Source organism: Amyelois transitella, chromosome 23 (genome assembly GCF_032362555.1).
Source record: "Amyelois transitella isolate CPQ chromosome 23, ilAmyTran1.1, whole genome shotgun sequence".
NCBI lineage: Eukaryota > Metazoa > Arthropoda > Insecta > Lepidoptera > Pyralidae > Amyelois > Amyelois transitella.
This window is the reverse complement of record NC_083526.1, coordinates 2,612,286-2,634,495: the sequence shown is the minus strand read 5'-3', so window position 1 is coordinate 2,634,495 and position 22,210 is coordinate 2,612,286. Positions and strand designations below refer to the sequence as shown.

The window sequence follows — 22,210 nt, the reverse complement described above, 5'->3', positions numbered from 1 at the left end:
ATGTTGCCTTGATTTTGTGGAATTTTAATTGTAATCAAAATCTGTATTTATGCATTAACACTGAGAAAAGAAATGTAACTGTACCTGCGGATAAGATAAAGTGCCAGTGGGAGGGTCAAAACGAATAAAAAGTTGTTTAAAATGGCGTGAAGAAGTTCCTACGAATTCCTGTTTTCTGAATAAAATATTGATTTTGATTTTTCGAACCATGTATCCATGAGGCAGATAGGTTGTTAGAAGGCCACGTCCCGGCAAATGTAATCTAGGAAAACCACCTGTTAGTCTTAAATTCAAAGAGAATGTATCTAATGATAGTTCAGGTAGGCTCATTATGTTTGAGACTACACTGGTAATGTAAAAAGTACTGGTAGGTATTCAAATAGTGAAAAGTAAAAAAAAAGGCACACACAGAAAAGAGATAGTCAAAATATATATTGAGTGTCTGATATGAGGTTACAGAGATAATGGATAGACTTTGATCATCATTTACGTTAATATTGAAAACAATCAAAAAATAGGTATACCTGATAAAACTGGCTTTAGACATGATTTTATACATCAAACTACATTCCAATGTCGCCATGTAAATATTTTTTTGTGGCCAACTATTTTCACCGTTCTATTGCCGCCGGGTATTTAAAAATAAATTCTTATTTCTAGACGCAACTGTCCCTATCTTTCTTTAGGCGTTAACACTCTCCATCTCGTTCCGAAACTGGACGGCAACCGTGTATTTATGCGTAAGTGCGTGGCGCACAATTTTTTTTTAGTGTCTTGGTCATAAATACTACGTTTATTTCTACCACCACCGTTAGAGATTCACTGTTCGTTTCTTTAAGAATGTGTGTTTGTATGTAAGTTGGTTGCGTGTAAACAGTTATTCATTGCTTTACTCTCGGTTTATCTTTTATGGACACTTTGCGTTGGCTCGAGTCTTGACCGTGAACCTTGTAAAGGCCAATGCAGTTATACGGAAGAGTCAGCCGGCGTTTTTCTTATGTCTGTTTAAATATGTATATTTGTGATGTAGAAATATTATGTCTTATATCAAGGTGATCTAAAACGTTGGTTTGGTGGTGTTAATGATTATTTCATTGCCAACTATTAAATAATTTCATGGTAACATTTAAAATTACCTGATTAATTTTAATTTTGTCTCCTTAATGACAAAAATCTAATTATTTAACTCTAAGAGATGAATTAAGGCCGCCAGATGTATACCATAATTTTCTATATTGATTGTATAGTTATTAGATTGTCTAAAAAAGAAGAAATGGCATGTTTATTAAATTATTAAATTCACTTAGTCTGTTTCTAGGATTTGCTGTAGTTTTAGGCAAGGCAGTAGTGTTTCTTTAATAGCGATTATTCATAATGTCTTTTGCAACAATCTTCGTTTTGTCTTTGCTGGTTTTGCAATACATATTACTATCATGACAAGGGTGACAACACCCAGTATCCGTCTTGACCTTGATATAAGTCAAAGTATCTGCAACATGCATACATATCTGAATAATAAGGTTATATTTAATTTCTATGGCAACATTTATTTCTTATTCTAATATTAGACATGACATTGCCATTTCTAATTCTGTCGAGGTTGTTGGTGAAATCTGAATCGAAACTGTTACACGTATTGATATAATATCAATATTGTATGACCTGTGAATATGATGTCTTTGGTGCATACATACATACATATAGTCACGTCTATATCCCTTGCGGGGTAGACAGGGCCAACAGTCCTGAAGAGACTCACAGGCCACGTTCAGCTGTTTGGTTTTATGATAGAATTGAGATTCAAATAATGACATGTTGCTAGCCAATCGCCTAAAATAAGTATCCCAAGTTTAAAAGCCTATCCCTTAGTCGCCAGTTAGTTAGTGAAATTTACACTTAAAGTTATAGGGAAAGTCAAATAAAGTGTCAGCTGTATCAATAATGGTGATTATGGTTTATGGTTTGGTTATCGTTATAGTGATTTGTTTCAACTTGTCTCACTTGTCCCTGCTATAGCAAAGATTGAGAGGGTTCTAATAATTTATACATGGTTTTAACTAGGTCATCTATTAAAAAAAAAAAGCAATCTTTCTACGCGCTTTCTTTAGTAAATCCCAATCTTTTAAGGTAAATGAGAATTTAACCGTGAATACGCTATGATAAGAGATATTATTATTTATACATTTAATAGTTCGGTAATGTAGTTCACGATAAGACGGCATATTTATACATTCATATACTCGTCCGAACTAAAAAAGTTCGGCTTGAGTAACGGTTTTTACCTGTTTCCAGCCTTCGCCTGATTATAGAATTGCGCAAATTTCGATGGACCTTATCCTACGGTCAGAGCAAATTTTACGACTTCCGTTTGCGTATTTCCAAAGCACATTATATATCGAGGGGTGAAAGGCTATTTGGTTTAAGCGACATTTTTGCAACTTTACAGGAGACCTATTTAAAGTTCCAATTTTAGGAAAAAAATTCATAACAAAAAATCTTCTTGAGCTATTTTAATGGGGTAAACTTAATTGAAATTCAATTAAATCAATTGAGTTATTGATGCTATTACCAAATAAAACGGAGCTTTAATCGCAAAGATAAATGTCGCTTAATACAAATGGCCCTAAGCTCTTATTTTTCAGAGTATGGAAGAAAGATTTAAGTGACTATGCAGTTAATTTTTAGAGTGAGCCAAAAAGCATGAAGTGATATAGCCCAAAATTAATAGTACCCAGCCATTTATCTTAAGTGACAATCAAGTTTCAAATGACTGACCATCTAATTAACTTATGTGCCATATAATAATGAAAATATAACGTTTGATGTTACATTTTTTTAAGTCTAATACTATCAATGGCTATTGAAACAACCCGCATAAATTTCAATCACTGAACATTTCAGATGCTTACGTTGAATAAATAAAAAATACACACAACACAATATTATTTAAAGTATTTACTCAGAATAATAATAAAGTACAACAGTCTCTATGTGGGAACAATGATATTTATTCACTTTTTAGTCTTAAACAACGACGATATGTTTTGTGTAGCCGTCATGTAAAATCAGTCTCAAAGTAGGAATATCAACTATAATTAGTTATTTATTCAGTTTTACGTGATATTGGTCCTTTCCTTTCCTATCCTACTAAAACAACTAAAAAAAGTTCTAAAATCTCCAAAATCATAATCTATTTTTTTTAATAAAAACTCAAACTAATCATTCTTATCAACAAATAAAGTTTTATTGACAAAAAAATATAAATTCAATAAAGGTTTTTTTTTGTAGAATTTAATTTTTTTTGTTATTGTATTAATTACTAGCTGTGCCTGCGACTTCGTCCGCTTGGAATTGGGCATGATTAAAGCCCTCAAGGGTGAATAATTTTCCCCGTTTTTTTCACATATTTCATTATTTCTTTGCTCCTTATAGTAGCAGCGTGATGTTATATTGCCTAAAGCCTTCCTCGATAAATGGTCTATTCAACACAAAAATAAATTTTTATTCGAATTAGTAGTTCCTGAGATTAGCGGGTTCAAACAAATAAACAAACAAACTCTTCAGCTTTATAATATTAGTAGGTATAGATAAGACACAGGCATTGCTTGATAATAATTACAATACAATAAAAAATCACGCATTTACTTATTTCTTCAACTGTATCCTCTATGTCCGTATGCAGTAGAACATCCTTGGAATTGCAGTGTTGCAGGTTTAAGTATTCCTTATGAGATATCTTGGGTAGGTATAACCCCAGCGTCGCACAATTTCTTTAGATCCAAGTATTTGGCTTTGGTAATCGGTAAACTGGAATTATATCTACGACTGACAACTTTAGGTTCCGCAATAATTTGTATTACTTCTTCCGAAGCATTATCTTCCATTGAAAATTTTACTTTCATCTGATTCAGGTGAGATTTCTTAAATGTCGCTGTATGAATTTTGCTTATTTTACCAATAACGTTACCCTTGAAATACTTTTCAGACATAGCATCAAAATTTAAGAAATCCTCGTGTGTCAGGTTTTCCACAATATAAGGTGCCGGTTCTTTTCTCGCTAGCTGGCTTATTGTGGCCCATTGCGAAGGGGCCCATACAGTAATGTTTCTTACGGATTGCTCAATTGTAGAGTGAATGTTGTCTACTGGCATCTCCGCATGGCCAGGGAGAGAAGCCTACTGAAATCAGTGACTTGTTCAAGATAAGAGGTACTTCCTAATGTTGTTACTATAGATTCGGTCGCGTCGCTTTCACCAATTACGGAAGGCGTATCCTTTTTCGAATTGCTGAATCAATGTTTCATACTAAAATGTATTAAGTGAAAAACCGACTCGTATTTATATTAACACTGTAAAAATGATTCACATTACATCACTTCATTTTATTGTCCGTATTAAGCGACATTCATTTAAAAAATAATGGGACGACTTTTTGGTTTAAGTCGCACCACGTGTGAAAAATAGATGCAGCTGAAAGAGCTTAAGCGACATTCCATGTCGTATTTCGGTGACGGAGAAATGGTTTAAGCGACATTACACCATATAATTGGTGGAAGTCAAAATGATCTAAGCTACATCTCCATAAACACTAAAAACAGGAAAAAAGGTTTAACTGTTATTGAATTATTTATCTGAGATAGGTTAATTGGTTTATGGCTCGGTTCTTTTAATCATAGTAAGGTTCAACCACATAACTTAAAAAAAAATGCAAAATGTATGTCGGATAAGACATTGCTATTTTGGTAACCTCCCAAAAATAGTATTGTATCAAACGCCAAAAAAGTCTTCTGTTTTTTATAAATCCTGCATCAACCGACGGAGAAAAATTAGCTGATTCCGAATATGTATATAACTCAATATCAGCCTAGATGTCGCTTAAACCAAATAGCCTTTCACCCCTCGATATGTATTGGTTTATTTAGAGGCTTGTCTACAAGGTTATTTATTTTGGCGGCTGCGTCTATTTCTCTGAAAGCGAGTCTATCTCTAATAGTATTGACTGTTTTTTTTTTTCAAGTTGGCACTAGTGTTACGTGTTATGTGTTGATGAGCATGAGTAGCGCGTCAATGTTGTTTGCGCTCTTAAAGACTACCTCAAATACGATTGAGTTTTACTTATAGTTGCTAACGACTGATATAATTGTATAGTATTTTTATTTATTTAATTTTTACACCAAGTGTTTGCATACTACATTCGATAACAGGAACTTAACATCTTGTTCTTATGAAAACACCGATTACCTACAGGGTATATACCTATATCATCATAGATACAGTTGCATAATGTAGGTACTTAATTCAAATTTGCGATCGTATCCCTAAAACATTTACAAAAGATTCAGCATCCTTTGTTTGAAGACATTCCAAATACCGTCAAATATGTCCAATTCTTCTTATTAGTATATATTTGAAAAGGATTATACAAATAGAAAAAAGGATAGAACCACTTCATTTCTTTCCCATGGATGTCGTATAAGGACACTAAGTAATAGGTATATAAACTTGGAATTCTTCTTTTAGGCGATGGGCTAACAACCTGTCACTATTTAAATCTCAATTCTATCATTAAGCCAAACGGCTGAACATGGCCTTCTCAAGAGTCTTTTCAAGATTGTTGGCTTTGTGTACCCCAAAAGGGATTAAGACGTGATCTCTTGGTATCTAACGATTATTTCTTCAATCTGTTATCCGGTAGGTACTTAGCTAATATACCTATCTCTTTTCGCCCACAGGAGTCATGGCAAGACCCGAAAGCGACGGACACGGGCAGCGTCATCAACATCCTGAACATCGGCAAGCAGACGTTCGCGAACGGCGGCGTGGTCTCGCGGTACCTCTGCGACGTGGCGCAATGCTGCAACCTGAGGACTTTCGATTACAAGGACCTGGTACCCGATGTGAGTGTTGATAAAACTGATTCTTAGCTTCTTGTTGTTGGTCAACCAATCGTAGACAGTGGTTCGGTGCGTTATGTCCAATTCGCAGAATGTCCAATTGTCCAGTTCGCAATTGGTCTAGTTTATAATTGGCCAATTGTCTGGACCAAAATATCCAATTGTCCAGTTCGCATTTGGTCCAGTTCAAAATTGGCCAATTGTCTGGACCAATCAGGAATTGGACTAATTGCGAACTGGACCAAATTTTGTGAATTGGTGGCGTTTGTTCTGTTGAGTCTATTCAGGATTTAAGTTGTATATTTACACGAAACGACTTTAGTCCGACCTACATGTTCCTGTTAATTTAGGTAATTATAGCTGCAGCCCAGCTGGGATCGTGGATTTTACTCTAGGTTTAAATGTGTTTATTATCTCATTAACACCTCTTGCGATATCTACGGGAAAGATATGGAAATATTCTATTACCAAATACTGAGAACCACAAGGCGAGAGTACTACTAAGTCTTTTGATGATTTTGATACGTTATTAACTAAACGAAAATTTCCATTGACCATCTTCGTTTGCAGGTAATCAAAGACGAGCATTTAAAGCAATCGGTGGACGACGTTACACAAGAGGAGATCAACAAGCTATACGCGAATAACCAGCACACTGGCGGCGGTGATAGCGAATATGCCGCCAAATACCAGTCAGTGAGGAAGAGGATTGAGGCCAGGGCGGTTAAAATTGTCCAGGATATCAGCTCGGCTATGTCCAATGGCGTTCTCAAGTGAGTGTCTTCTTCGGGGTGTTTTAACTGTCTTACCTTAGGACTGGTGTGACAACGTCAACAAAAGTTGATGACCCTTTAACTAAGAGGGAGGAAGGCAAAACATAACAAGGGCCCATGATCTGTTCCATAATTTGGGAGATTTGTGGGCTTGCTTTGACGAGTTGAGAGTAGAACCAATTGATTCTTGCTTTTATGTTTCCAAGGTAGATCATATCCCAGTATAATAGCTGCTCGAATGAAGGAGTCATTGCTACCTTATCAGTTGTTTCTGCGTGTTCAACACTTTTTTTTAAAGATATCACAGAAGATAAATTAACGCGATTATTCTCAAAATTTTCCAGTAAACGTTGTACTACACAATTAGCAAAATAATGAAGAAGGAATGTATGATTATACTTTATACTTATTTAAAAATATAAATACATACATACATATAGTCACATCAACATCCCTCGCGGGGTAGACAGAGCCAACAGTCTCGAAAAGACTGAAAGGCCACGTTCACCTGTATGGTTACAAGCCCAACGCCTACAAGAGGAATCCCGAGTTAAGCCTATCCCTTAGTCGCCTGTTACGACATCCATGGCAAAGATATGGATTGGTTCTATTCTAAAGTAAAAATCCCAAAATCTACTCTCAAAGTACCTAAACAATGCTAAGGTTTCTTCATCACTTTCAGATTGGTAGCGTGGGTATGCCACAAGGCGATCCGTCGCATCGCCCGGGGCGGCTGCGGCACCCGAGCCACGTGCGTCGAAAGATTGCGTCGTGCTGACGCGGCGGGAGTTCCTTTGGTCTTCGTGCCTCTGCACAGATCTCACTTCGACTACATTCTAGTGACTTTCACTCTGTATTTGACTGGATTGAGACCTCCTCTGGTGGCGGCTGGTAACAATATGAGGATACCTTTCTTTGGGTGAGTATTTTAAATCATACTTCTATCAAAGATTAGGATAAGTTTCAGTGGTATTCGTAACTTTAGAGATATCACTTTGACTACACACTTACAGTGAATTTCACCAGGTGAACCTGGATTCATCTTTGGATAGAATATTGTAGTATGATTTTTTGCCATTACATCGTTCATTAACTATATCTAATTCACTTTTAATTTATAATTGAAGCGTTTACAGTAAAAGTCATTAAACTCATTATATTGTAGCGAGCTAAATGTTCAGTTTTAATTGTAAGTCAACAGATGGCGCTATTCCTAAAAAAATAAATATAATTGTTTCAGTTGGTTTCTAAGAGGTTGCGGAGCTTTCTTCATCAGGAGGAGGACTGAGGGAGGAGATAACCAAACCGGCGATCCGGTGTACAAAGCTGCTCTGAGGTAAGTCATAACAGCAGTGGTCGGTATTTTTGATGTGGGTGCAATGTAACACATGCATTCAACTTACTTGTGGAAATGACGACACATATACATGTACTAAGACACATATATGTATAATTTAGAATAGTAATTATTTATTATTAAATAATATTAGATAGAACTTAAAATACGAAAGAAAACTTTAAAAACTGAAAATACATAATGAGGATAATATTAAACACTAAAACTTTTAAAATATTATTTGAGAATAGTTTTAATACCTAAATAGTGTTATTTAATTTGATTCAACTCTGATATCGATGTATATACAATGTAATTTGAATTGGACACTAGTATTATAATTGATATTGACTAAGTAGTTATATGCTGACCTGACAATCATACTTTGACACATGAATGTAAATTAATTTTAACAATTTGTTATATTAATTCAATTATACTTTTTAATTTGTTGTGCCCTTCCAGGGTTCATGTTTGAACTAATGTAACAATTACACCGTAAAAGATATGTAAATACATGCAATAAAATTTATTGCATCATTTAATGATTGAGTATTAAAATGTATTACAGAACTAAACATACATACTATTGAATTATCAAATACAATCTTCTATCCCCGTAATGCATAACAAAGATTTTTCGATGATCGTCTTTGAGTAAAAATATTTTGTTCATCGATTTATGTCTATAAATATGTGTACTACACAAACCTTGATTTTGTTAGTACGATGTGGGACATATTAAGGTTTACTATCTCAGTCTCTTTATCTTAATTTTTGACCAGTTTTAAAAAAGGAGAGTTCTCAATTCGTCGGTATGTTTTAATTTAAAAAATATCTTTATTGTTCCAGGGCCTACATTCTGAACGGTTTGGCAGCAAACAACAATATTGAATTCTTTATCGAAGGCGGTCGCACCAGGACCGGGAAACCGCAGACTCCCAAAGGTATGTGAAAGGGAATGATCATCATCATCTTCTTAAAGGATGAATGGGTTAAGGTTAATTAAAAAAATCTACAAGGAAAGTGTGAATGGAAAGGTGGGAGTGGGAAGCCGAACTAGACGAACGTATTATCAAATTAAGAACGTCCTGGCAAAAGGTCAAGAGTACCCGAAACCGCCGAGCTAGTATGGAGAGTTATGAATGTAGATGAAGCGAAAGTATGCAGAGATGGTGGCAAGTGGAAAGATGTAGTCTCTGCCTACCCCTCCGGGAAAGAGGCGTGATTTTATGTATGTATGTATGTGTCATCGTAACGTTTGTCCCTGTTGAATCCTCACCTCTCTGGAGAGGAGCCTGTAATTATGATCCTAGATCGTGTCAGTCTGTTTTTTTTTTACACGAAGCGACTCCTATCTGTTCATCTCAACCTATGTTAGGGAATTAAAACCATATTTGGGGCCTGAATTTGCAGCACTTTGGAACACTGTTTCAAATTATATAATTTTTTTGTAATAAATAAATTATTGTTTTCATGCACCATTTCTATGGATTAGTATATCAAATTGGTAAGGCGGACAATTTTTAACAACAGTTTCTGTAACATAGTAAAATAAAAGCTTAATTAAGTTTGCCTACGTAAAACGAACTAGAATAAATTTCTTCAGAAATAAGTAGTACCCTTGTAGAAAATTTCTCTTCTACTAAATATAACTACAACTTAAACTTTAAAAAAATATAACTACAAGGAAAAAAAAAATTAAAACATATAGCCGCTACATACTTTGGAATGTAACTCTCTTCCCCATGGATATAGCAAAAGGCTACTAAGGTATAGACACTTACATCGGTGCTAGCTCAATCTGTGTAATTTAGTTTAAAATGTTTTAAATTTGTTTTCCAGCGGGCATTTTGTCGGTAATAATGGACGCGTACCTAGATGGCACTATAGACGACGCACTGTTAGTCCCGGTGACACTAAACTACGACAAACTGGTTGACGGGAACTTTGTGCGTGAACAACTCGGCATGCCGAAGCAGATGGAGACCTTCTGGTCGGCGCTCAGGGGCATCTGGAGGACCCTCAACACCAACCACGGCGGCATCCGGGTGGACTTCAACCAGCCTATATCATTGAAGGTTTAAATTATATAAAATATTAGCGACCCGCCCCGGCTTCGCACGGGTGCAAAATTATAAATGTTATTATACATAAAAACCTTCCTCTTGAATCACTCTACCTGTTACAAAAAACCGCATCAAAATCCGTTGCGTAAGATTTAAGCATACAGACAAACAGACTAAAATAGCGACTTTGTTTTATACTAAGTAGTGATACTAGCTGACCCGGCAAACGCTGCTTTTAAAAATAAAAATTTGTATAGAATTATAAAAAAAAATGTTAAGGGTGGACAACCCTTAACACTTAGGGGTATGAAAAATAGATGTTAGCCGATTCTCAGACCTACTGAATATGCATGCAAAATTTGGTTAAAATCGGTAAAGCCGTTTCGGAGGAGTACGGAGACAAACATTGTGACACGAGAATTTATATTTTTTAAATCTTTAAAATGAATCTGTGTTCTTAGCCATAGTAAATATTGACGTGTCAAATTATTTTTATAAAATGTCATGGGGTAATAGCCAAGGTGATTATGTAGCTTTATATCTGCTGATATATAAAGTACACTAAAAAAATATTAATAGTATTGTATATGAAGCGAAAAGTATGGGGGATTGTGGCAAGTGAAAAGATTTAGTCTGTACCTACCCCTCTGGGAAAGAAGCTTGATTTTATGTATGCTATAATAAAATAGTAAACTTCTTCCCTAAACAAATGAGACCGGAGTAAAAAGACCACAGAGTTAGTCACTGCCTACTTTGACTCAATTTAAAAACTCATATTTCAATTAATACTTTTTAAATTTTGCATTGCATGACATAAATTATACACATATTTCTATTCCAGGAACTAGTTACATCATTCCAAAAGTACAACTACCTCAAGGCGCCAATAGAAAGACCTCTAACGCCGCCTAACAACAACTTAGCGGTGAATCTAGACAGGCAGATATTGTACAACCACAGCCACTCGAGTCTGTACGGCGCTGACGTCACCACGGACCACAAGATGATGGTCGAGGCGATCGGCAGGCATTTAGTCTATGGTGAGATTGATTTTCTTTAGCAATAGACAAAAATTTGACAGGCGAATCATCGCCCGACTTTTTTTCTAGCAATAAAACGCATCAGAATCGATCTAGTTTAAGAATTACTAGTATAAGATGACAACTAGATAGACAGGTATTGTAGTTAATTAGTCTATGATGAGATAGTGTGAGATAGTTAAGTCTATGCTTGGTAAATCAAAAAAAATAAGACACGACCGAGTCTATATCTTGCAAATACGCATGTAAATCTTCCAAGTAACAGAGTACTAATAGACACTCCATATCTTTCTCATGGATGTCGTAAAGTTTTTACAAGTTCAATAATTGCCGTGTCGTTCACCACCAATACAAAAAATAATAGGACCACCCCATCTCTTTCCCATGGATGTCGTAAAAGGCGACTAAGGGATAGGCTTACAAACTTGGGATTCTTTTTTAGGCGATGGGCTAGCAACCTGTGACTAATAGAATTACAATTCTATCATTAAGCCAAACAGCTGAGCGTGGCCTATCAGTCTTTTCAAGACTGGTGGCTCTGTCTACCCCGCAAGGGATATAGACGTGACCATATGTATGTATGTATGAGTTTAATAATTGTGGTGATTAAAATTTATTGTATTGTATTTCTATACAGATGCCACCGAAGCAACAGCGCTGATGTGTACCAATGTCGTCGCCTACGTTCTTCTGACCGAAGCTCGTGAAGGAGGATCCTGGAACAACGTGAAGAGCATGGTGTCCGCCCGGGGGAACGCCCTGAAGCGGGCCGGGAGGGACCTGGGATATTCTGGGGACGACCAGGCCGTGTTCAAACACGCTGTGAGTATAAATATGTCGTCTTTGTAAGCGTCAGAAGGTTCTAGAACAATTTCAAGGGTATTTAGTGTCCTTCCCGGGGAACGCCCTAAAGCGGGCCGGGAGGGACCTGGGATATTCTGGAGACGACCAGGCCGTGTTCAAACACGCTGTGAGTATAAATAGGTCGTCTTTGTATGCGTTAGAAGGTTCTAGAACAGTTTCCAGGGGTATTTAGTGTCCTTCCCGGGGAACGCCCTGAAGCGGGCCGGGAGGGACCTGGGATATTCTGGAGACGACCAGGCCGTGTTCAAACACGCTGTGAGTATAAATAGGTCGTCTTTGTATGCGTTAGAAGGTTCTAGAACAGTTTCCAGGGGTATTTAGTGTCCTTCCCGGGGAACGCCCTGAAGCGGGCCGGGAGGGACCTGGGATATTCTGGGGACGACCAGGCTATGTTCAAACACGCTGTGAGTATAAATATGTCGTCTTTGTATGCGTTAGAAGGTTCTAGAACAATTTCAAGGGTATTCAGTGTCCTTCCGGGGGAACGTCCTGAAACGGGCCGGGAGGGACCTGGGATATTCTGGAGACGACCAGGCTGTGTTCAAACACGCTGTGAGTATAAATATGTCGTCTTTATAAGCGTTAGAAGGTTCTAGAACAATTTCTAGGGTATTTAGTGTCTTTCCTGAAAAGCGCCGAGAGGGACTTGGGATATTATGGGGAAAATTAGGTTGTGTTCAAATACGTTTTGAATATATCTTATCCCTAGAGGTTACAAGATTTTAAGGCCACTTTACAAGCTTCGTGGAAATTACTTGGTTTGAAAATATTGTAATGCGATAAGACCGTTTATGTTACTTGTAAATTGAACTGACTTTTCGCCAGGGCAACTTTATTTATTTATTATATAGATTTATTTCCGTATCTTCCTTTTCCAATGTTACTTTTTTAATCTACCTGATTTAATCCATACTCTTCAAACGACCATACTATACAAATGTAATCCCCTTTTCTATTTCTGCCATTATAGCATTATCTTATCCACACTATTCCTTACGTTGTCGCTCATAGCTTCAGGGATTCTTTAATATCTATACTAATATTATAAAGCTTAAGAGTTTATTTGTTTGAACGTACTAATCTCAGGAACTACTGGTTCGAATTGAAAAAATATTTTTGTGTTGAATAGAATAGACCATTTATTGAGGAATGCTTAAGGCTATATAACATCACGCTGCAACTATAAGGAGCGAAGAAATTATGGAAAATGCGAAAAAAAAATCATACTTGAGGGGAAACAATTCATACTTGATGATCAATGATGCCAAAAATAACTATTCCACGCGGACGAAGTGGCGGGCACATCTAGTAATAATATAAAGAGTACAATGTTTGTCCGCAGCTGGAGATGCTGGGCCGCGGGCTGGTTCGAGCGGAGGCGGGCGCGGTGGCGGCGCGCGGCAGTGTGGCCGCGTGCCTAGAGCTGTCATACTACGCAAACTCCTGCGTCGCGCACTACGCCGCACCCGCCATACTCGGTCAGTGTTATTGTCACTTATATAGTGTACTAGCTGTCCTGGCAAACGTTTTGCCATATAAATACTTTTTAAGTAATTTCTAATTTAAAAAAAAATGTTAAGGGTGGACAACCCTTATCACTAAGGGTTATGAAAAATAGATTTTGGCTAGTCTTCCTCTAGGTGGTAAAGGTTCTTTTGTAGGTGGTGGGCCAGCAACCTGTCTCTATTTGAATCTTAATTCCATTATAATCTTAATTCGATACTCTGATGACTCTGTCAAGGAATTCCCACAAAGAATATAGACATGACTATATGTGTGTCATATTAGTGTCAATGTCATTGTCAAGAGAGATAGACTAACAGTGTAACGGCCATACAAGACAATAAATCAGTTGGGCATTGCGTCATCATGCAAGCGAAGCTAGAATGTGTTTTATTTATAATTAATATCCTAAACAATCATAAATTCCCATATGAAACATGGTGTCAGGTGAATTACAAATTTCAAAAAGGAAACTAATAGAATTACAACAAGAATCAATGAAGGATGGTAACTTGCAACATATTATGACTTGGTTTAATACAGAGTGGCCCAAAAATGCTAAAAATATATATGGTACAGAATTAAAAAAGTTGTTTAAATTAAGAAATGAGTTAATGGTAAAAGATAATATTGTATATTTTGAGAATAGAGTGTTAGTGCCTAGATCATTAAGAAAGGAATTATTAAGTATTGTGCACTCAGGTCATGCAGGAGTTGTGAAATGTAAAAAGAGGGCAAGGAAAGTTTTATTTTGGCCAGGAATGTCGAGAGACATAGAGAATTATGTATTATCATGTAAACCATGTGAAAAATATAGAGTATCTAACTGTAAACAACCTCTGATGTCTCATGAGATTCCGGATTTGCCATTTAGTAAAGTAGGTATGGATGTAGGTCACTATGCAGGTAAAGATTTCTTAGTTGTGGTAGACTATTTTTCCAAATGGATTGAAATGGTATGGTTAGAAAACAAAACAGCTTCAATTATAATACAAAAGTTAATGAAAATTTTCAGTACTCATGGATTTCCAAGATATATAGTCAGTGACAACATGCCATTTGGTAGTTTTGAGTTTAAGCAATTTGCATTAAAAAATGACATTGAGTTAATTATGTCTAGTCCTCATTATCCTCAGTCTAATGGTTTATCAGAAAAAGCAGTTGGAATTGTAAAAAGTTTGTTAAAAAAATGTGAAGAGAGTGGTACCAGTTTTGATCTGGCAATGTTGCATTATAGAACCAGTCCAGTGGCAAATTTAGATTATTCTCCTTCAGAGTTGTTAATGAACAGGTTGTTAAGAACAAACTTACCATGCTCAAAAGAACTTTTGAAATCTAAGTTGTGTGTAGATGTTAAAGAAAAATTGTTAAAAAATAATGAAAAATCTAGGACCATTTATAATAAAACTTCTAAATTGAAAGGGTCTTTTAAAAAAGGGGAAGATGTGATTATACAGAATGTACCTTATAACAAGTATTGGTCTTCAGGTAAAGTGATGGAAGAAGGAAATGGTCCTAGATCGTTCACAGTTATGAATGATAAGGGAAATTTAGTCAGGAGAAATGAGAAACACATAAGAAAAAGTAAAAACAAATTTATTAAAAAAGAGGAATGTTTGTGGGGTAGTATACCAGGTGAGGCTACAAGGGTGGAGACTCCGGTGGTGGTAGATGACCCAGGGGTATCTCAAAGAAGTGTAGAGTTGGGTACAGCCGGCAGTAATGATGTAGTCACTAGGGCAGGTAGAATTGTTAGAAAACCAGTTTATTTGAAAGATTTTGATTTAAAATAATATAGTAAAATAGATAATAAATATTAGTATATAATAATTTAAAAATAAATAAAATAAATAACATAAGGGGGGGATGTGTCATATTAGTGTCAATGTCATTGTCAAGAGAGATAGACTAACAGTGTAACGGCCATACAAGACAATAAATCAGTTGGGCATTGCGTCATCATGCAAGCGAAGCTAGAATGTGTTTTATTTATAATTAATATCCTAAACAATCATAAATTCCCATATGAAACAATATGTAGGTATGTATGTAAAAATATGACTGAACATCGGGTATTTTTTTTTTTTAATGTCATTTGCACAAAGGAAGCCGTTAAAAAAAATATTATTCGATAATAATAATTTCCTAATAAAATTCCTTACAGCTACCGCCCTGGAAAGCATAGTCGCCCAACCGGACGCGGACCAAGAGTACGTGTCCCACCACGAGCTGATGGAGGCGGCGCTGCAGCTGTGCTCGGTGCTGAGCCTGGAGTTCATCCTGTGCGCGCCGTGCCACCGCATCGAGGAGCGGCTGCTGGGCGCCGTGGACGAGATGGTCGCCGACGAGGTGCTCGCCAGGGTCGAGGTGGGTTCGTGGGGAATACGGTTGGGAAGTGCACCGTATGAAAATGCACTGTGCATATTGTACATGCGTCGTATAAAAATAGATTATGTGTATCGTGATGTACGCTTTGCGTTGCTCCAAAAATATGCTTTTAGTTTGGTAGAGAGTACAACCTTAGTTCGTTAAAAAAATAGGCTTTTAGCTCGCACAAAATAAACTGTTGATTTGTCCGATAAATAAACACTACCTTCGTCCAAAAAATACACTTTAATTTAACCATTATCGCGCTTGCCTTGAGTGTTCTTCGTTCAAAAATATGTTCAATTTAAATTTCAGTTAATTTTTTTTTTTATAACTTTTGTAACGTACCGTTCCTTCATTTATTAGCAAGTTATTAAACGTTGAGTGTGTTGTGTCCAGGAGAGCGAAGGTCTGGAAGAGCAGCGCTGGGCGCGGCGGCTGGCGCAGCAGCTGGACGAGGACGACGAGGCGGCGCGGGCGAGCCGGCGACTCCGCTACCGGCTGCAGCGCGGGCCGCGTGCGCTGGCGCACAGGTGAGGGACACGACGATGTACTCCCCTGGTAGGAGAGTCGGAGCTAATTGCTCAGGGCTTTTGGCTCTCTCCAATGGCGATCTACGCTGCCTGCTGCTGTAGGCAGGTCGATGCGGCGGCCTGGGTCTTCACGATTCGCTGGGAGTTCCCATCGGCGGCGACCGCAAGGCAGCGAGGGGAGGGTTTGGCTTGGCGGTCCGGAGGGCAGGCGTGGAGCGATATACCTACCATAGGTGGAAGGAGTTGAAGAAATCGTGATTAGACAACGCTTGAAACTCGAGTAAATACTCGTTAGCACTCAAGCTTTAGCACGGAAATAGCTATCATAAAAGTTTTCTCGGAAGTCTTACAGAGTTTGTGAGAAGAAAGAAATATCTGATTCAACATTTTCTTTTTATGTAGACAATATGTATGTATATGTTTATTCATGGTTTAGATTTCTAAATGCACGTCCGGTGAAGTGCTGCAGTAAAGTTTGTTCCTCCGCTTTGGAAGCGTTAGTAGGTATAGTGATACTTTATTCCTTCTATAGATAATACATTACTACTATCTGCACTCAACTTCATACGACAATGAGGTCGGTAAAAATTTAATATTAATCATAAATTCGGAGTGGGGAGACCTAGACAAACGTATCTTGATCAATTTAAGGACGTCCTGGTAAAGGGTCAGGTCAAAAGTATCCGAAACCGCCGAGCTTGCATGAAGAAAGTTATGAATGTGGATGAAGCGAAGGAAGTATTCAGAGATCGTGGCAAGTGGAAAGAGGTAGTCTCTGTCTACCCCTCCAGGAAAGAGGCGTGATTTTATGTATGTACGTATCACTACATAGTATAAAACAAAGTCGCCCATTTTGTCTGTAGTCCCTTCGTATGCATAAAACTTTAAAACTACGCAACGGATTTTGATGCGGTTCACTAATAGAAAGAGTATTTTCTCCGACAGGTTTTTATATATAATTGAAATACATTGAAACTATATTAGCTGAGTTATAGCGATTTATGTCCAAGAAGTCAGAAAAAAAATCTAATTGAAGATTGCATTTGTGCGTGCGCCGCTTATACCGTTGGATACAAGTAAGAACAATGTATAGCAAAAACATTGGTCTTTATTAGTTCTACAAAAAAGTCCGCGATGACATATATCCAGCTTTTTTATTTAAGTCACAAAAACTACTTTTCTGTATTAAAAAACATTTAATGCGTTGGGTGATGTTTAACTGGTGATATAACCAATATTACATATATCCTTATCAAAATAAGTAAGTTCATCATCACGAGCATTTAATTTAGATTATTTTTGCAGTTTACAGTGTGTTATTTAGACATATAGTTTAGGAGATATCACGATATTAGTATTGCGGCACGGTACGGGCCGGCCGCGGCGGCGGGGGCAGCGTCCCTATAAATAGCGCGTCGGCGGCAGCAAGAAAATAATAGTTAGATGTATATAACAAAAGTAGGTAAGTACATAAAAAAAAAAACAAAAAATATAAAAAAACGGTACATAAAAAATAAATAATATTAAAAAGTAGGTACTACGACTTTGATCTATAAATATAAGACAAAAAAAAATCTGTACTTTACTTAAATATTTTTTCCAAAAACTGATAGGGGGGGCGATCAAAGAAGAGTCACAGAAACCAAAAAACATTTTAATATTTTAAACGCGGTTAAGGCAAAGAGAAGTTATTGTGAATTGAAAATTAGTATCCAATATGTGTTGGTGCGTTGACTGTATTTGTCGAAGTAGCGGGATACACGCAAACGAAGTTGCGCGGGTCAGCTAGTGTATGTATAAATTCGACATTTCTTTTCTAAAAACTAAATTTCTTTCTCCAGACGACGACTCCTCCTAACAATCCGGCCGCTGCTCGAGGCGTACTCGACCACGTGTCGCTGTGTGCAGGACGGCTCACAGAAGGCCGTGGTCAAAGCCACGCTGGACGCCATGACTGAAGACTTCACTCTCAACAAGATGTTATATGGTAAGTTCGTCTGATATACATCTCTTGTCCCCGGAGCATAGCACGCGCGAAGCAGTTTATGTCGCGCGAAAGACTATATAGCTGTTTTGCTTTTTATTATGACTTGAAACGGGACAGCGATAGGTTTTTGCGCGATTAAAAATGGCGTCGCGCGTGCCGTGCTACTACGGGTTTGAACTATAAAATGTGTACGATAAGTCTGTCTGTTGCACTTATTCTTAATAATGGGTCTCAGTTACAGCCTTTATCTAAAATTAATGTAAGCCTTTTATCTTTCTAAAGATCTATCTTTGAATAAAACAAGCTTCAATCAACTTCACACAAGATACACAGATGAGTGCAAAATCAAACAAAAAAACTTCCAAATTTATGTACGGCATTTTAAAGTTGATCTATAAAAATGTAATAATGCCCATATGCAAATTTGTGTTACTATTATAAGGTTTGTAGTGATAAATTGCCTTTCAATTTCAGGTGAAGCGATATCAACAGACGCTATCAGAAATTGTCTGCGACTCCTCAAACAGTGGGGCCTCATCGACTTGTACACCCAAGGCAAAGATCGCAACCTACGCCTCTGCCCGCCCTACAACGACCGCGTGACATTTGATGCGGTGTGTACAACGATCTACAAATACAACATGGACTCGCCCCTTCTCAAGTGATCTGTGATATAAACAGTTTAGTGATAATTAGTGATGTGTTAGTGTTTGTGACGATGTAAGAGTAAGTACAGTGCTATTCTATTAGATTTGGTCTGTTCGAGTGGACGGTTTGTACTTGAAAAGTACAATTTGATGGGTTTTGTAATGATTTTTTTAAGTACTGTGTTGCAAGTACATTTTATGTTAAACTTGTTGAGACTATTGTATTTTTTATGCTTATAATTCGTACTGAATCCCAAAGAATTGGGTGACGAGCTAATAAATATACAATTTTTAAGTAAAAGTATGTAATAATCCCAGATAAAGAGTATGCCCTTACTGGTCATTCAAATTATACTATTATTTCATTGTATCTGCCCAATGCTGCATAGTCTGAATAATTATGTATAAAAAAAAATTACTCATGTCTGTCCATCAATCAAAGTAATCTTTTGTAAGGATTTTATTGGATGATAGAATAAGGGTCACGTGATTTTTTATTTATCCACTTTTAAATACCTTTAAAAACAATTTATGGTTTTGTCTTTAAGGCCTTTGAATATAAATATACTTGCAATACAGTTACTGTTACATTCTGTTTATATTTATTCCTAGTTTTATATTAGGCTGAGTACATATACATAAAGGCGATTTTTTTTTCAATAATACTTGCTTAATAAATGTGTAACCAATCAACTGAATATAATATGTAACCATACCGACTGGTCAGTATGTATCTTCAGGATCATTGACAAGCCCTATCTTCCTTCTCCCTCTTCTTTTGATGTTAACCGCGGAGTAAGAGGGAGGGGCGCTAGGACATATGTCTTATTAAAGCTTGTAAATCAACCTCCTGACTTTTGAATCAGGGTTATATGCTAACTTTTACCTGGAATAAATACCAGAACTATTATGATTGTTTGGTGTATTTGTACCCAGCTGTACATTTGAAAACTTGACATACAAAAAGCTGTACAGAATCTATACCCATTGCGGTATATTGTCACGTCCTTGTTGCTAATGAAGTATACAGAGCCTTTCAAAAATGTTGTATTTACAGTTAAGATTTTGTGTGTATCCAATTGGTGTTTATATGAAATAAATTTAATACATTCTATTGTTTCAAAATATTGCCAGATTTTGTATAGCTTTTGTGTGAAAATTAATTAAAAATATGGGTGGTGGAAAACCCAATCATTTAATAGTTGTACAAATTGGTGAAAAGGCTGGCCTCATCACTCATATACAGCTTAACAATTAATTGTAGCAAAGATAAATATTTTATTTTTTATTTGCAAAAAACATAGTCATCACTAGGTGTTAATAAGAGCTGAAAATACAATCAGATAAAGCACCCGGGTTATATTAGTTTACTCTAGAATTCGTTACTTCCGGGATGCGCAGTAGTAATTATTCATATAAATAAATCTTCTGCTTAACGTACATAGAGTCGAATTTTGTTGAACTTACGTGCCGGACACTGTATCTGTATATGCTGTTATGCAAAGGCATTTGTAAGCATCAATTGCTAAAATAAAAGTCACTGTTGGGACCAAATGTTTACTAAAACTATCAGAAATCGTGATCAATATGTAAACATATAGTGTCTGCTGTGTACATTTTGCAATCTGGCGGCCGAAACTTGTCTCACAATAACGAAAATTTAATTGAAATCTTTCTTCTCATTATGTCATTTGGTTACTTGCGATTAACGGTAACTCTTTTTAAGTTTATTTTTAATATTAACGTATGATACAAATTGTTTGCGACTTGCCTATTTACGGGGAACTCCGATTTGTTTCCTTAATCTGGTTGTAATGTGAAAGGACGCTATTAAAAATATTGCAGATATTCGCGTTTACGTAATGTGTACAACATCTCGAACACAAATGTATGTGTTATTTCAAATACACGAAAATAAAGTACTGACGTATATTATACATGATATTATGACAAATTGTACAATGCATGTAATGATGACAGGACGTTTTAGATTATGACTAAATATATCTTATGGTCATGTTATAATTGACGTCATTTGTTAACCACTCCTTTATGGAAATGATGGCTTGACAATGATTCAGTTTGTAATAATGAAAAATAATCTGTATAAAATGTAACCAGAGCTTGGAAAATATATATTTCCATCTCTTTCAATTTAAATGTATAATTGCATTTATTTAACTGTTATAATTATTGTATGTTTACCGCAATATTTCATCAATGACTGACTGATATGACTTACGGTATTAAAAACCGCAAATTCGAACGGCCCGTCATAGTGTGGTATATATTTTTTTATTTCCTCGAATTATATTAACTCCAGCGTTTATGAATGTCGAAATTGAACCAACTTATGTCGGTTAATTTTCATATTTATATAATGCACAAAAAGTTACATCTTACTGTGTAAATAAACAATAAAGGATATGTAGTTAGTAATCCCATTCGGAAATATGCCAAATATTAAGACAAACTGATGTCGAAATTTTAAACTCTACCCTTACTTTACCATAGCTTAGCCTTTGTGGTATGTTAGTTACATTGAATGGGACTTCTCACTGCTAATCTCATGTGTAATATTGCAAGTGTAGTTATTATATACACTGTGCTTTTTTTATAAGAATTGAAAAATGATAACGGAAAGTCTGCTGCCGCCATATTTTGAATATCGAACGTAAAAGGGGTTTTTCCTAAATTTTCTAATAGACTGCTTTTATTTTCATATACGTTCCATGTGCAAATAATATGGCGCAGGAGACTGCTGTAGTTTTCTTCGACACGATCTATGTCGGTTGGCCAATATAATAATATAACTTGCAAATCTTTTATATATTATATTGATGAGGGATACTTAAAATCATCCTGTTTTAAATTTCGGGTCGTATGCCTTGTTATAAAATGAACAAGGCGGAAACTTGGCCAAATGTTTTATACTGTAATACTCTTAAGTCAGGGATCGTTTGTGTAACTAGTTGTATATTGCCTCTTTGGTTGACTAGTATTTGCAAATAGTGAAAAAGGTTGAATAAAACAATCTTTGTATATATAACTTTTATTTTATTTACCCACTAGCTTTTACCTGCGGCTTCGTTTATCGCAAATTAGGTAGATAGAACATTAGGATTTCGAGATAAAGAATACCTACCCAATAGAAAAGAATAGATTTATTTTCAGAATTGGATACCTACAAGGTATCAC

General features: G+C 36.3%; 1 protein-coding gene across 4 annotated transcripts in view; it reads left to right on the top strand.

Moving 5' to 3' along the window:
- Nucleotides 1–22,061, top strand: part of LOC106133052 (glycerol-3-phosphate acyltransferase 1, mitochondrial) — a 54,311-nt gene extending 32,250 nt beyond the window's left edge. For all 4 annotated transcript variants that reach the window (XM_060951045.1, XM_060951046.1, XM_060951044.1 and 1 more), the window contains 13 exons: nt 5,732–5,896; nt 6,464–6,666; nt 7,349–7,585; nt 7,907–8,002; nt 8,855–8,949; nt 9,848–10,083; nt 10,913–11,111; nt 11,749–11,933; nt 13,318–13,453; nt 15,643–15,845; nt 16,245–16,378; nt 18,220–18,365; nt 18,840–22,061. In XM_060951045.1, the coding sequence (XP_060807028.1) occupies nt 5,732–5,896; nt 6,464–6,666; nt 7,349–7,585; nt 7,907–8,002; nt 8,855–8,949; nt 9,848–10,083; nt 10,913–11,111; nt 11,749–11,933; nt 13,318–13,453; nt 15,643–15,845; nt 16,245–16,378; nt 18,220–18,365; nt 18,840–19,030 (2,226 nt within the window). In that variant the 3' untranslated portion in view covers nt 19,031–22,061. The remainder of the gene's footprint in view (nt 1–5,731; nt 5,897–6,463; nt 6,667–7,348; nt 7,586–7,906; nt 8,003–8,854; nt 8,950–9,847; nt 10,084–10,912; nt 11,112–11,748; nt 11,934–13,317; nt 13,454–15,642; nt 15,846–16,244; nt 16,379–18,219; nt 18,366–18,839) is intronic.
- Nucleotides 22,062–22,210: the final 149 nt, after the last annotated feature.